The 12,840-nt window shown below is 59.2% G+C and overlaps 1 protein-coding gene across 5 annotated transcripts in view; it reads left to right on the top strand.

The window, feature by feature from the left end:
• The window catches only part of Tspan18 (tetraspanin 18), a 151,158-nt gene that overhangs the window by 126,679 nt on the left and 11,639 nt on the right, over positions 1–12,840 (top strand). For all 5 annotated transcript variants that reach the window (XM_058583476.1, XM_046456484.2, XM_046456461.2 and 2 more), the window contains 3 exons: positions 4,626–4,707; positions 9,163–9,236; positions 10,002–10,196. In XM_058583476.1, coding sequence (XP_058439459.1) covers positions 9,174–9,236; positions 10,002–10,196 — 258 coding nt within the window. In that variant the 5' untranslated portion in view covers positions 4,626–4,707; positions 9,163–9,173. The remainder of the gene's footprint in view (positions 1–4,625; positions 4,708–9,162; positions 9,237–10,001; positions 10,197–12,840) is intronic.

A 12,840-nucleotide genomic window follows, 5' to 3' on the forward strand; every position in this document is an offset into this window, starting at 1 on the left:
GGATGGGAGGATGGGTGGATGGGTAGATGGATGGGTGGATGGATGAATGGATGGATGGATGGGTGGATGGGTGGATGGATGGGTGGATGGGTGGATGGATGGGTGGATGGATGGATGGGTGGATGGGTGGATGGAAGGGTGGGTAGATGGATGGATGGGTGGATGGGAGGATGGGTGGATGGATGGGTGGATGGTGGATGGATGGGTGGATGGATAGATGGGTGGATGGATGGAAGGGTGGATGGGTGGATGGATGGGTGGATGGGTGGATGGATGTGTAGATGGATGGGTGGATGGAAGGATGGGTGGACGGATGGGTGGATGGATAGATGGATGGATAGATTGGTAGATGGATTGGTGGATGGATGGATGGATGGGTGGAAGGATGGATGGGTGGGTGGGTGGATGGAAGGGTGGATGGGTGGATGGAAGGATGGGTGGATGGGTGGATGGATCGAAGGGTGGATGGATGGGTAGATGGGTGGATGGATGGAAGGGTGGATGGGTGGATGGATGGGTGGATGGGTGGATGGGTGGATGGATGGGTGGATGGTGGATGGATGAGTAGATGGATGGGTGGATGGATCGAAGGGTGGATGGATGGATGGGTGAGTGGGTGGATAAAAGGGTGGGTAGATGGATGGATGGGTTGATGGGAGGATGGGTGGATGGATGGGTGGATGGGTGGATGGGTGGATGGATGGGTGGATGGTGGATGGATGAGTAGATGGATGGGTGGATGGGTGGGTGGATGGATGGGTGGATGGGTGGATGGATAGATGGGTGGATGGATGGGTGGATGGATGGAAGGGTGGATGGATGGATGGGTGAGTGGGTGGATAAAAGGGTGGGTAGATGGGTGGATGGATGGATGGGTAGATGGGAGGATGGGTGGATGGGTGGATGGATGGGTGGATGGGTGGATGGATGGGTGGATGGGTGGATGTATGGATGGATGGATGGATGGGTGGATGGGTGGATGTATGGATGGATGGGTGGATGGATGGAAGGGTGGATGGGTGGATGGATGGGTGGGTGAATGGATGGATGGGTGAGTGGGTGGATAAAAGGGTGGGTAGATGGTTGGATGGGTGGATGGATAGATGGGTGGATGGATGGAAGGGTGGATGGGTGGATGGATGAATGGGTAGATGGATGGGTGGATGGGTGGATGGATGGGTAGATGGGTGGATGGGTGGATGGAAGGGTGGATGGATGGGTGGATGGGTGGATGGAAGGGTGGATGGATGGGTGGATGTATGGATGGATGGGTGGATGGATGGAAGGGTGGATGGGTGGATGGATGGGTGAGTGAATGGATGGATGGGTGGGTGGGTGGATGGAAGGATGGGTGGATGGGTGGATGGATCGAAGGGTGGATGGATGGGTAGATGGGTGGATGGATGGAAGGGTGGATGGGTGGATGGATGGGTGGATGGGTGGATGGGTGGATGGATGGGTGGATGGTGGATGGATGAGTAGATGGATGGGTGGATGGATGGAAGGGTGGATGGATGGATGGGTGAGTGGGTGGATAAAAGGGTGGGTAGATGGATGGATGGGTTGATGGGAGGATGGGTGGATGGATGGGTGGATGGTGGATGGATGGGTGGATGGATAGATGGGTGGATGGATGGAAGGGTGGATGGGTGGATGGATGGGTGGATGGGTGGATGGATGTGTAGATGGATGGGTGGATGGAAGGATGGGTGGACGGATGGGTGGATGGATAGATGGATGGATAGATTGGTAGATGGATGGGTGGATGGATGGATGGGTGGAAGGATGGATGGGTGGGTGGGTGGATGGAAGGGTGGATGGGTGGATGGAAGGATGGGTGGATGGGTGGATGGATCGAAGGGTGGATGGATGGGTAGATGGGTGGATGGATGGAAGGGTGGATGGGTGGATGGATGGGTGGATGGGTGGATGGAAGGATGGGTGGATGGGTGGATGGTGGATGGATGAGTAGATGGATGGGTGGATGGATCGAAGGGTGGATGGATGGATGGGTGAGTGGGTGGATAAAAGGGTGGGTAGATGGATGGATGGGTTGATGGGGGATGGGTGGGGATGGGATGGGTGGTGGATGGTGGGTGGATGGATGAGTAGATGGATGGGTGGATGGGTGGGTGGAAGGGTGGATGGATGGGTGGATGGATAGATGGATGGATAGATGGGTGGATGGATGGGTTGATGGATGGAAGGGTGGATGGATGGATGGGTGAGTGGGTGGATAAAAGGGTGGGTAGATGGATGGATGGGTAGATGGGAGGATGGGTGGATGGGTGGATGGATGGGTGGATGGGTGGATGGATGGGTGGATGGGTGGATGTATGGATGGATGGATGGATGGGTGGATGGGTGGATGTATGGATGGATGGGTGGATGGATGGAAGGGTGGATGGGTGGATGGATGGGTGGGTGAATGGATGGATGGGTGAGTGGGTGGATAAAAGGGTGGGTAGATGGTTGGATGGGTGGATGGATAGATGGGTGGATGGATGGAAGGGTGGATGGGTGGATGGATGAATGGGTAGATGGATGGGTGGATGGGTGGATGGATGGGTAGATGGGTGGATGGGTGGATGGAAGGGTGGATGGATGGGTGGATGTATGGATGGATGGGTGGATGGATGGAAGGGTGGATGGGTGGATGGATGGGTGAGTGAATGGATGGATGGGTGAGTGGGTGGATAAAAGGGTGGGTAGATGGTTGGATGGGTGGATGGATAGATGGGTGGATGGATGGAAGGGTGGATGGGTGGATGGATGAATGGGTAGATGGATGGGTAGATGGGTGGATGGGTGGATGGAAGGGTGGATGGATGGGTGGATGGGTGGATGGAAGGGTGGATGGATGGGTGGATGTATGGATGGATGGGTGGATGGATGGAAGGGTGGATGGGTGGATGGATGGGTGGGTGAATGGATGGATGGGTGAGTGGGTGGATAAAAGGGTGGGTGGATGGGAGGATGGATGGATGGATGGGTGGATTGGTGGATGGATAGATGGATGGAAAAATGGGTGGATGGATGGAAGGGTGGATAGGTGGATGGATGGGTGGGTGGGTGGATGGATGGGTGGATGGGTGGATGGAAGGGTGGATGGATGGGTAGATGTATGGATGGATGGGTGGATGGATGGAAGGGTGGATGGGTGGATGGATGGGTGGGTGAATGGATGGATGGGTGAGTGGGTGGATAAAAGGGTGGGTAGATGGATGGATGGGTGGATGGATGGGTGGATGGATGGATGGATGGGTAGATGGATAGATGGATGGATAGATGGGTGGATGGATGGATGGGTGGATGGATGAGTAGATGGGTGGATGGATGGATGGGTGGATGGGTGGATGGATGGGTGGATGGATAGATTGGTGGATGGATGGGTGGGTGGATGGATGGATGGATGGATGGATGAGTGGATGGAAGAGTGGATGGATGGATGGAAGGGTGGGTGGATGGATGGATGAGTGGATGGAAGAGTGGATGGATGGATGAGTGGATGGATGGGTGGATAGATGGGTGGATAGTTGGACGGATTGGTGGATGGATGGATGAGTGGATGCGTGGATGGATGGGCAGGCGGATGGATGCGTGGATGGGTGGAAGGGTGGATGGATGGGTGGATGGATGGATGGATTGGTGGATGGATGGATGGGCAGTTGGATGAATGGGTGGATGGATGGAAGGGTAGATGGATGGAAGGGTGGATGGATGGGTGGATAGATGGAAGGGTGTATGATTAGTTGGATGGGTGGAAGGGTAGATGGATGGATGGGTAGATGGATGTATGGATGGATGCGTGGATGGATGAGCAGGTGGATGGATGGGTTGATAGGTGGATGGGTAGGTGGATGGGTGGGTGAATGAATGGGTGGGTAGATGAATGGGTAGGTTGATAGATGGGTGGATGGTTGGGTGGGTGGGTGGATGAAGAGGTGGACTTAGGGAGGGCCAGAGAGGAATCTTTCCCCCTTCACTGCTCACTGACCCCAGGTGGGCTTTCGTTAGGGAGAGTCCGAGCAGACATCTTGAGACTTAGACACCTTCCCTTTCCTGCTCATGGGAAGGAACCACAACCCCAGTTCTCCCAGCCCCATACTTTCTCTGGGACCCTCCCCCTTCCCACTGCTGGGAGGTGGCCCCCTAGAGGAACCTCCTGGCACACCCTGTGCAAAGCTAAGGACACTGTCCAGCACCAGGTTCTCCCTCCTGGGAGTCTGGGTTTCTGGGGAGGGGCTTTGGCATTCTCCCTGCTGAGAGGACACTGAGGATGCCCAGGTGGCATCCAGGTGTGGAGCCACCCAAACCTGTCACGTCCTCCCAGTTCACGGATGCCGTCAGGTCAGCATCCAGGAGTCCCGGGGGAGGACCGCAGGAAGGAAGGCATGGGTCTCCACGCCGCTCCCCAGGGCACTGAGCTATGGCCTGGGCAGCGGGTACAGAGCTCCCCCTGGAGGTCCCCCGGGTGCCCAGAGCTTCTCATGAGTGCCAACCAGCCCAGCTCAGCAAGAGGCTCCTCTGCAGAGGAGCACGGGGAGCAGGGAGGCTCACGGACGGCTCCTTCCCCCGCTGCCCCCTGCAGACTTCCTGCAGTAAGTGCGCATTTTCTCTTCCAGGACAAGTTGGTGGATCAAAGAAACGCACAGCGGCCCCTCTGACCAGGAGCCTCCGTCCTGCTGACACCCGAAGCACTGCCAGGTGACAAATCAGCAGTCGCGTCTCCTTTCTCTGTGCACCTGTGCCCTGTCGCCTGCACCTGCCCCTCTGCCTGTCCCCTTCCGTCAGTCCCTGTCTCCTCTGCCTCTTCTCCCTCTTGCTCTTTTGGACCATTTCTCTGATTGCTGGTCCCACTGTTTTCCGCCTCTGCTTTCTCTTCCCCGCTATATGCTCACTCACTCACTCAGTGGATCAGCTGGATTAACTGAGAGTCTACTATGTGCCTGGAGCAGCCGTAGGCACTGGGAGTAAGACAGGGGTCAAACCTGTGTTTAGGGAGCACAGGAGGCGGAGGCATGTCACTCAAGGAAACAGCACACAGAGGAGGTGGCCTCTCCACCGGGCACTGGCTGGCCCCAGGCTCAGCTCTCTGGCCAGCTGGTTTCCTGCCTTGGTCGAGCCCCCTTCCTGTCTCAGCCTGTTTCTGCGTTTCCGGAAGGAGGCTGTTGGGTTGGGCGGGTACTTCCCAATCTTTTCATGACCGAGAATGTCTTTCCTTGATGTGCTTAGTGACATAAGTTGTCTGGGGTGGAATTCTAAGCTGGCACTGACCCTTAGTGAGGTGTGAGGTGCCCTAAGTCTGGAGCACCTGGTTTGTTGTGCACGACACCAGCCACCAGCCGAGTGCAACTGGGGTCACGCTGTGCTACGGAACAGGCATCTGTCAGCACGGGGCACTCTGTGGCCGGGTGAGGGGCTGCTGGGATAGGCGTGGGGTGCTTGACGCGGCAGGGCCCAGTCCTGCACACCTGGGCAGGCCAGGTGAGCTGGGGACACCTGGACCATCTCCCAAGCTCTCCGGGTGCCTGCAGGGAGGTGAGTTTGACAACTGGTCACCAGTAACGAGTCCTGCTCCCTCACCTGTTGAAGTCTGAGCATTAGAGAAGCTCGCCGAGGCCGCGGCAGGCAGATAAAGCAGGGTTTATTTACAAAGGGGGACACGGACTTCTCCCACGGGGGGGAAGGGGCCACAGCTGTATCCTGGTATCCCCAGAAGCGAGGTGTCCTGGGCTGCCTTTGTTCCCTGCCTCTTCCCCTTACCTTCTCCTCCCGGCAGGTGACTGGGCCCAGGAAGGCTCCGAGAGACAGGTGGGCTGAAGGGGGAGGGCAGGTGGAGCCCAGGACGCATCAGTTGACAACCTTCTGGCTCCGGGTGTGGAGGGGCGATCCCTGGGACAGGTGACCTGAGCAGCAGGTGGGAGCAGGGCAGGTTACCTGGACAGGGCGGACGAGAGTCATTTGGGAGTCATTTGTCAAGTCTGAGGTCAATGTTTGTACTTGGAAGTCACACAGACCGCATGGGGCACATCTTGTGAGCAACCTGAGACAGAGGGTCCCCACCTGGGGTGGGCGTCATTGCTCCAACACCAGGACCCCAGCCCGCGTGCTGACCTGAGGGGAGGCCGGATCTCCGAGCTGTGAGGGAGTGTTGAAGTAACTCCGCATATTGGTACCTCGGGGAACCCAGCTCGAGAACCACTGAAGGCCATTCTTCTCCTTCCTCAAAACGGCCCCTCTGCTGCCTTGGAGGAGGGGCCTGGAGGCCTGGCCACCTGAAGGCTGGGCCCAGCGCCTCTGTGGTTGGTCCAGCCTTGAGGGGGGAGGTGACCGGGTCCAGCGACCCCCCCAGCCCCCGCCACCCTGATGCCCTCCGTGGGCCCCGTGGCCTTCCCTCCGCAGAGGGCCCCGGCTCCCTCCCAAGTGCCTTTTGAACATCTTTTTTGAGGATCAACAAAGTCCCTAGACTTCCTGTCCCACCTCCAGTTCCCTCCTGCTCCTTAGAGGTGGCCGAGGGGGCCCGCTGGCCACAGCTGGAGGTGAGTGGGTGGGGCCAGCAGCCAGGTCCCGACAGGGATTGGAGCGCGCACGTGTCTGTCATGCCAGTCTGGCCAATGGGCGGTGAGTGTGTCCCCAACGTCAGAAGCCCCTTAGAGAGGTGCAGCTGGCCCGGCCACAGACGGTGGCCCAGAAGACCCTTCCCTCTGGACGGTGGGACGTAACATGGCACAGGAGGTGTAGGGAGGTCTGAGCTTTGGAAAACGATGGCTGAAGGGACAAGAATTGGCTTCCCCTGCCAAGGGCGACGGAGAGCCCCAGCTTCAGATTAAGACAGACCCGGATTTGAATTCTGGCTGTGGCACCGCGCTGTGTGACCTGAGACAAGGGAACCACCTCCCTGAGCCCTGATTCCCTCAGCTGAAGAACGGAGGGCGTTGGCTATTTCCCTCGAGGGTTCAGGAGGCTGCGCCTGTCCTGGGCGCACAGTCAGACCCGCCTGCCCGCGGAGCGCCCGCTGCTGGTGGCTGTCAACCTTATTAGCTGCCATGTGCTGCTCCCTGGGTCAGCGTTTCCCATGAATCAGGAGGAAGGTTCGATTTTGATCCTACTTTCACAGAGAAGGGAACTCGGTTGCTTGCAGTTAGGAGCGTGCCCGGGGCGCACCCTGGCAGAGCTGGGATTCAGGCTGGGCATCCGCGCCCTCCTTCCCAGCGCCAGGCCTGCCCGAGGTGGGCACAGGGCTCTGCCTCCTGTCCCCGCCCTCTCCCTCCTGTCCTGTGTTTCCCACCTGGTCACCTCGAGGTGGTCGGAGGCTCTGCCCAGCAGACAGGTTCCTCTGGGGCCCGTCCTCTGCAAACCTGGCGCACTGGCTGGAACCCGCAGCGGACGTGGTCGTATGGAACACAGGGGGCTGTTCACAAGCCACTGTGTTTATTTTGGCCCTAATTGCTAAGCAGTCAGAGCCCCCGCAGTGGGGTCCCTCAGCAGGCAGAGAGGAAGGACCCAGAGCCAGCCTCCACTACACGTGTCTCAGCCTCGCCCTTCCGCAGAGCCTTCTGGCCTCCTAAGCCTGCTTTGTCCAAATCAGAGAGTGTTACAAGAGACAGACTCCTTACCAAATTCCTGGTCTGCTATTTTAAATAGAATACTCTGAGACCAGAGAGAGAAAGTGCTTTGCCCAAGGGCACACAGCAGAGACTTACAGAACATGAGCCCGGGCTCCAGACTCCCTGTCCAGTGCTCCTTATACCCTGCTCTCTGCCTAAGTATCTGCTCCTGGTCCAGGTGGGGCACAGGATCTGGAGGTGGCCACAGGACATCTCTGTGATGCTGGGCAGTGCACTTGGCCTCCCTGAGCCTCGGGGTCCTCCTGTGATCAGGTGCCTCCTGTCTCTTGTGAAAAGATTAAAGACAGTCACTTCCGTGGGGCTGGCCTCCAGTTCCAAGAGCACGGGTCTCTGCATACATGTGGGTTGAAGTCAACCCCCAGCCAAGGGGACAGAGGGGTCAGCCCATCCCAGCCTCTGGTGCCAGCCATGGTCCTGGTCTCCTCATCTGGTGGGAAGCAGGAACCCAGGAAGGCAGCGTCAGGTGTGGTCATTGTGAGGGCTGTCCACGCTGTGCCAGCTGTGGTGGGGGGCCTGGATGGGACTTCTCAACCCTCACAACACGCCCGGTGTGGTTGAGCAAAACTGCCCACTGTGACAGATGAGGAGACCGAGGGCCCCAGAGGCTGAGAAACAGAGGTTAAAAGGGGAGGAGCCGGGTTGGAACCTGGTGTGCTGGGCTCAGCGCCCCGCCCCCCCCCCCCAGGGCAGGCTCTGGAGCAGAGGGAGGGGCCGTCCTCCTGCAGCCCCAGTTCTGGGTGGCTCTGGGCTCTGCCAAAGGGTCTGGAGAGGGGTGGGCAGCTGGGGCATCCGGAGTGACCAGGGGTCCAGCCTGGCCCAAGAGAGGGCGTGGCAGAGAGGAGGCCCCGAGGGAGCCCCGCTGGCTGTGCAGTCTCCAGTGCTGGCCGCTGCAGCCCCACCACACACCCTTCCCACAGTGTCCCAGGAGGGCACAGCCCCATCCCCTCCCAGGATGCGTCAGGAGAAGCTGAGGACATGGTGGCCCAGGCACAGCCTGGCACCTCCTTTCCCTGCAGCAAAGCCAAGAAATGGCCGGGTCAGGCCCGTGGATGGAGGGCGCATGGCATGGGGGACGCTGGTTAGGCCTGGGCTCTGGTCCTGCCTGGGCCCTAGCAGGTGCCTTGGGGCTCTGATCTGGAGTGCTCTGACCTAGCAAGCACAGGCACAGCCACACTAAGGAAATGACAGGAAGCAGCTCTGTGGAGCCCTGCCCACTGAGCACAGGTGTTGCCCTTAACCTTCGCCAGGGACAGCGGGAAGGTGCTGTTCTCAATCACCACTTTAAAGTTGGAGAGAGCGAGGCTCAGAGAGGTGGGGTCATTTGCCCAAGGTCACACAGCACACAAATGGTAGAGAGCTCATACCCAGGCAGGCTGGCTCCTACATCCTCACTCCTAACTCCAGGTCCCCCGGGCAAATCACTGTCCCCAGGAAGAGAACTGTTACCATCTCCTTCCTCCACACTGCAGGATGAGGCTGGCCACGGGCCCTTCCGGGTGGGGACCCAGGACTGAGGTCCCTTGTTTTGCAGGTCCACCCACCATGGAAGGCGACTGTCTGAGCTGCATGAAGTACTTAATGTTTGTTTTCAACTTCTTCATATTCGTAAGTCTGGGTCTCCTGGGTCTCTGTGGGGTGTCACAACTGCTCCTGCTTTGAACTGTCATACGGGCGGGTCCCTGGGACAGGATGGACCCTGGATGGGGCGGGAGGTGGGGGAGCTCAGGCCTGGCCACAGCCTTGGGACCTGGCCCTGTGGGGAGCGGGGGAGGGGGAGGGGGCTTGGTCAGGGGCCAGAGCAGGAGCCCCCTGGAGCAGAGCCCGCACAGCAGAGCTGGAGGGACCCCGCAGCCACCTGATGTGCTTAGAAATCTCTCTGGGACCTGGGACCAGCACCCACCTTCCATTCCAGCGCTGCCCCTGCCAGCTGTGTGATTTGAAACACACCTCGCCTCTCTGAACCTCAGTATCTTCATCTGTCTTTGTGGCGTTAGGGATTGAAGCTGGGGCTCACGCAGGCTCGGCCAGCTCGACCTGGCCGCACCCCAGGCCTGCACTGTGTTCTCTTCTGAGGCAGCAGGTCCCAGTTTCCCAGGCTGGCCTGGACACCCTCCTCTCTCGCCTCCCGGGGAGCTACCCTGACAGCTGTGGGCCCTCCTCACCTCCTGCTGGCCCACTGCAGCGGGAGTTTGGAAAATAAAGCAAAGTCTAGATCCTCCGCAGCCAGCCTAGGGGCTCTGCATGGGAGGGGACAGCCTCTGAGCTCCAGGACGCGCGTTGTCCCCTGCCAGCTCCCTGAGTACTCCCAGCCTCTGCCCGGGGCCTGGCCCCGGGGACCTGCCTGACCCACCCTCCTTCCTCCCCGGGCAGCTGGGAGGCACCTGCCTGCTGGGCGTGGGCATCTGGGTCATGGTGGACCCCACCGGCTTCCGGGAGGTGGTGGCGGCCAACCCCCTGCTCTTCACCGGGGCCTACGTCCTGCTGGCCATGGGCGGCCTGCTCTTCCTCCTCGGCTTCCTGGGCTGCTGTGGGGCCGTCCGCGAGAACAAGTGTCTGCTGCTGTTTGTGAGTAACCTTTCGCCACATGTCACCGTGGGTGCTCTGGGGCCGGAGGTGGGCTCCAGGCCACCTGGAAACCAAGTCCTTCTCACTCCCGGGACCAGCGCCATGGGCACCTCCAGCCTCTCTCACTGTGTATCTGATGTCCCGTGACTGGCCCAGAGTCCCCCAGGGAGTTGGTGGCAGAGGGTTCAGAGTCCCCCAGGGAGTTGGTGGCAGCGGGTTCAGGAGTGAGATCTCAGGCCAGGGGTCCTGTGCTGGCCAGGTGCCTCCCCCCGTGCCTCTTGGGGCTTCTCCCAAGGAGCCAAGCCAGGGCCCCTGACCAGCACACACCCACCGTGTCCATGCTCCAGGTGCCTGGGGGACTGTCCGGGAACAGGGTGGCCCTCACCTGTGCCCCTCACTTTTGCGGTCCTGGCTCCCGGAGCCTGCTGTTTGTGCCAGGCCCATGCCTGCAGTTTGGGTACACGGCCCCAGTTGGAGAGTGGCCTTGGCCTCTGGGGCCAGGAGAACGTCCACATCATCCAGGATGTTTCTCTCTCTCTCTCTCTCTCTCTCTCTCTCTCTCTCTCTCTCTCGGGTACTAGGGATGAAACCCAGAGGTGCTTAACCACCGAGCCATACCCCTGCCCTTTTTAAAAAAAAAAAAAAAAATATATATATATATATATATATATATATATATGTATCTTAGTTTGAGACAGGGTCTTGCTAAGTTGCTCAGAACCTCACTAAGTTGCTGAGGCTGGCTTTCAACTTGTGATCCTCCTGCCTCAGCCTCCCGAGCAGCTGGGATTACAGGCACAAGTCCCTGCGCCCGGCTCATGACGTTTCTCTTTATTTTCTTTCAAAGATTCTAATACATAGCTCCTTAGTACCTAGCTATGGAGGACTCCTTCACCTTTCAGATAACCCAAGCCGAGAATAGATGGCAGAGTTTCTGGAGGGTTCTGACTATTTGTTAAATAGTCCTGTCCTATGATGGTTGTGCAGCTCACTTGGGGCTGAGGATGCGTGGGGGCTGGGGGCAGCATCCCCTCCTTGCTGGCCGGGATTGAAGGCAGACAAGCCCATGAGGATGTGCCAGGCAGTCGGCAAGCCTAGGTTTGAGAGCGTGCCTGCTCCCAGGCTGTGTGACTCCAGTCTGCCTCCTTACCCTCTCTGAGCCTCAGTGTCTTGCCCAGCTGGAGGCTGGGGCCACAGGGGACAGGGGTGGACGTGGTTCCTCTGGTCCTCCTGACCTCCTTACACTTGTGCTTTGCGTCTCTGCTCACCTTCCTGGCCTTTGGGTCATGTCTTCCCTCCACTAGGAAATTCACTGTCCCGGGGACTAGGACAGCCTCAGGCTGAGCCCTGCCCTGCTGCAGGTCCCTGCTTGGGGTATGCGTGTGGCCACTGTGGCTGCTCTTGTGGGCAGCGGGTGACGGATGGGGAGCCATCAAACCAGGAGGCCAGAATACGCGCTGCAGCCCACACTCACGGCACAGGGGGATGCTCCACATCCCAGAGAGGAAGTGGCACCAGCTGTGACCTGGGTGACGGGAGCTTTGGGGTCCATTGGTCATCGACCTGTAAACACAGCAAACTGTTCATTTGAGATTAAAAAAGAAAGAAAGTCCGCGAGCGCCCCCTGCAGGAAGTTCCCGGCCGCGTCAGAGGGAGCCCGAGAAGCTGGCCGCGGGGTCCCCGGGGGCTGCAGAAAGATCCGGGTCTCCTGGGCACTTACCTCCCCGCACCTCGGCCCCCGGGGCTGCCCGCTGTTCACGGACTGGGACACGAAGCCAGCGGGCTCTCCGCTGCCATCAGGCCCTGCCACTGCCACCATTAAGCTAAATGCTCCCTGCAAACCTTCCGGCTGCACCGTGTCCCCTCTGCTGGTGCCCAGGGAGAGACTGAGACTCGGGGATGGGACAGGACCTGCCACTGTCATGCTCCGAGAGGGCAGGTCTTTGCCACCCACTCCTGTCCAGCCCTACCTCCCCTGTCCCTCCAGCTCCTCAGCCTCTCCTGTCCCTCTCTGGAACTCCCTCTCCTCCGCCCCCACCAGGCCCAGCGCACATCAGCTGGCCAGGGTGGGTCAGAGGAGGGGACACCAGGACCAGGCCTCTGTCCCTGACAGGGCATGCGCAGCCGGGAACTGACCCGGGTGGTGCAAAGTTCCCCTGAAACCAGGCAGTGTGGTCAGGGCCTGTGTGTGTGTGTGCAGTGTTGTGCGTGTTCACACGTGTGTGTGTGTGTGTGTGTGTGCCTGCGTGTGCTGCGTGTACCTGCGCAGGCCTGTGGTGTGCACGCTCCTGGGGGAGGCTCTGCATCTTCTGGAAGGTTTTCAAGAAGGTTCATGACCTAAAAAATAAGAACTGCTTCTCTCTCCCAACCTGAAGAGGGGCACGCGTCTTCACCCCTGGAAGCTTCTGGGGTCTTCTAGAAGCCTTTGATTTCCTCCTTAACCTGCCAGGGGGGCCCGGCTGGCCTGGAAGGGGCTATCACTTCAGGACCCTGGCTCAAAGGTCTGCAGCAGGCAGCTGAGCAGCCTGTGTGCCCGGCTGAGCCCCCACAGGGCCTGGGAACAGTCAGCCTAATGAGCAGACCTCATACAGCCGGCTTCTGCACAGGCGTCGTCCCAGCACGCTGGTGGAGAAGCCTCACAGCT

Source organism: Marmota monax, unplaced genomic scaffold (genome assembly GCF_021218885.2).
Source record: "Marmota monax isolate L192 unplaced genomic scaffold, Marmota_monax_Labrador192_F-V1.1 WCK01_AAM20220418_F8-fsc00047, whole genome shotgun sequence".
NCBI classification, from domain to species: domain Eukaryota; kingdom Metazoa; phylum Chordata; class Mammalia; order Rodentia; family Sciuridae; genus Marmota; species Marmota monax.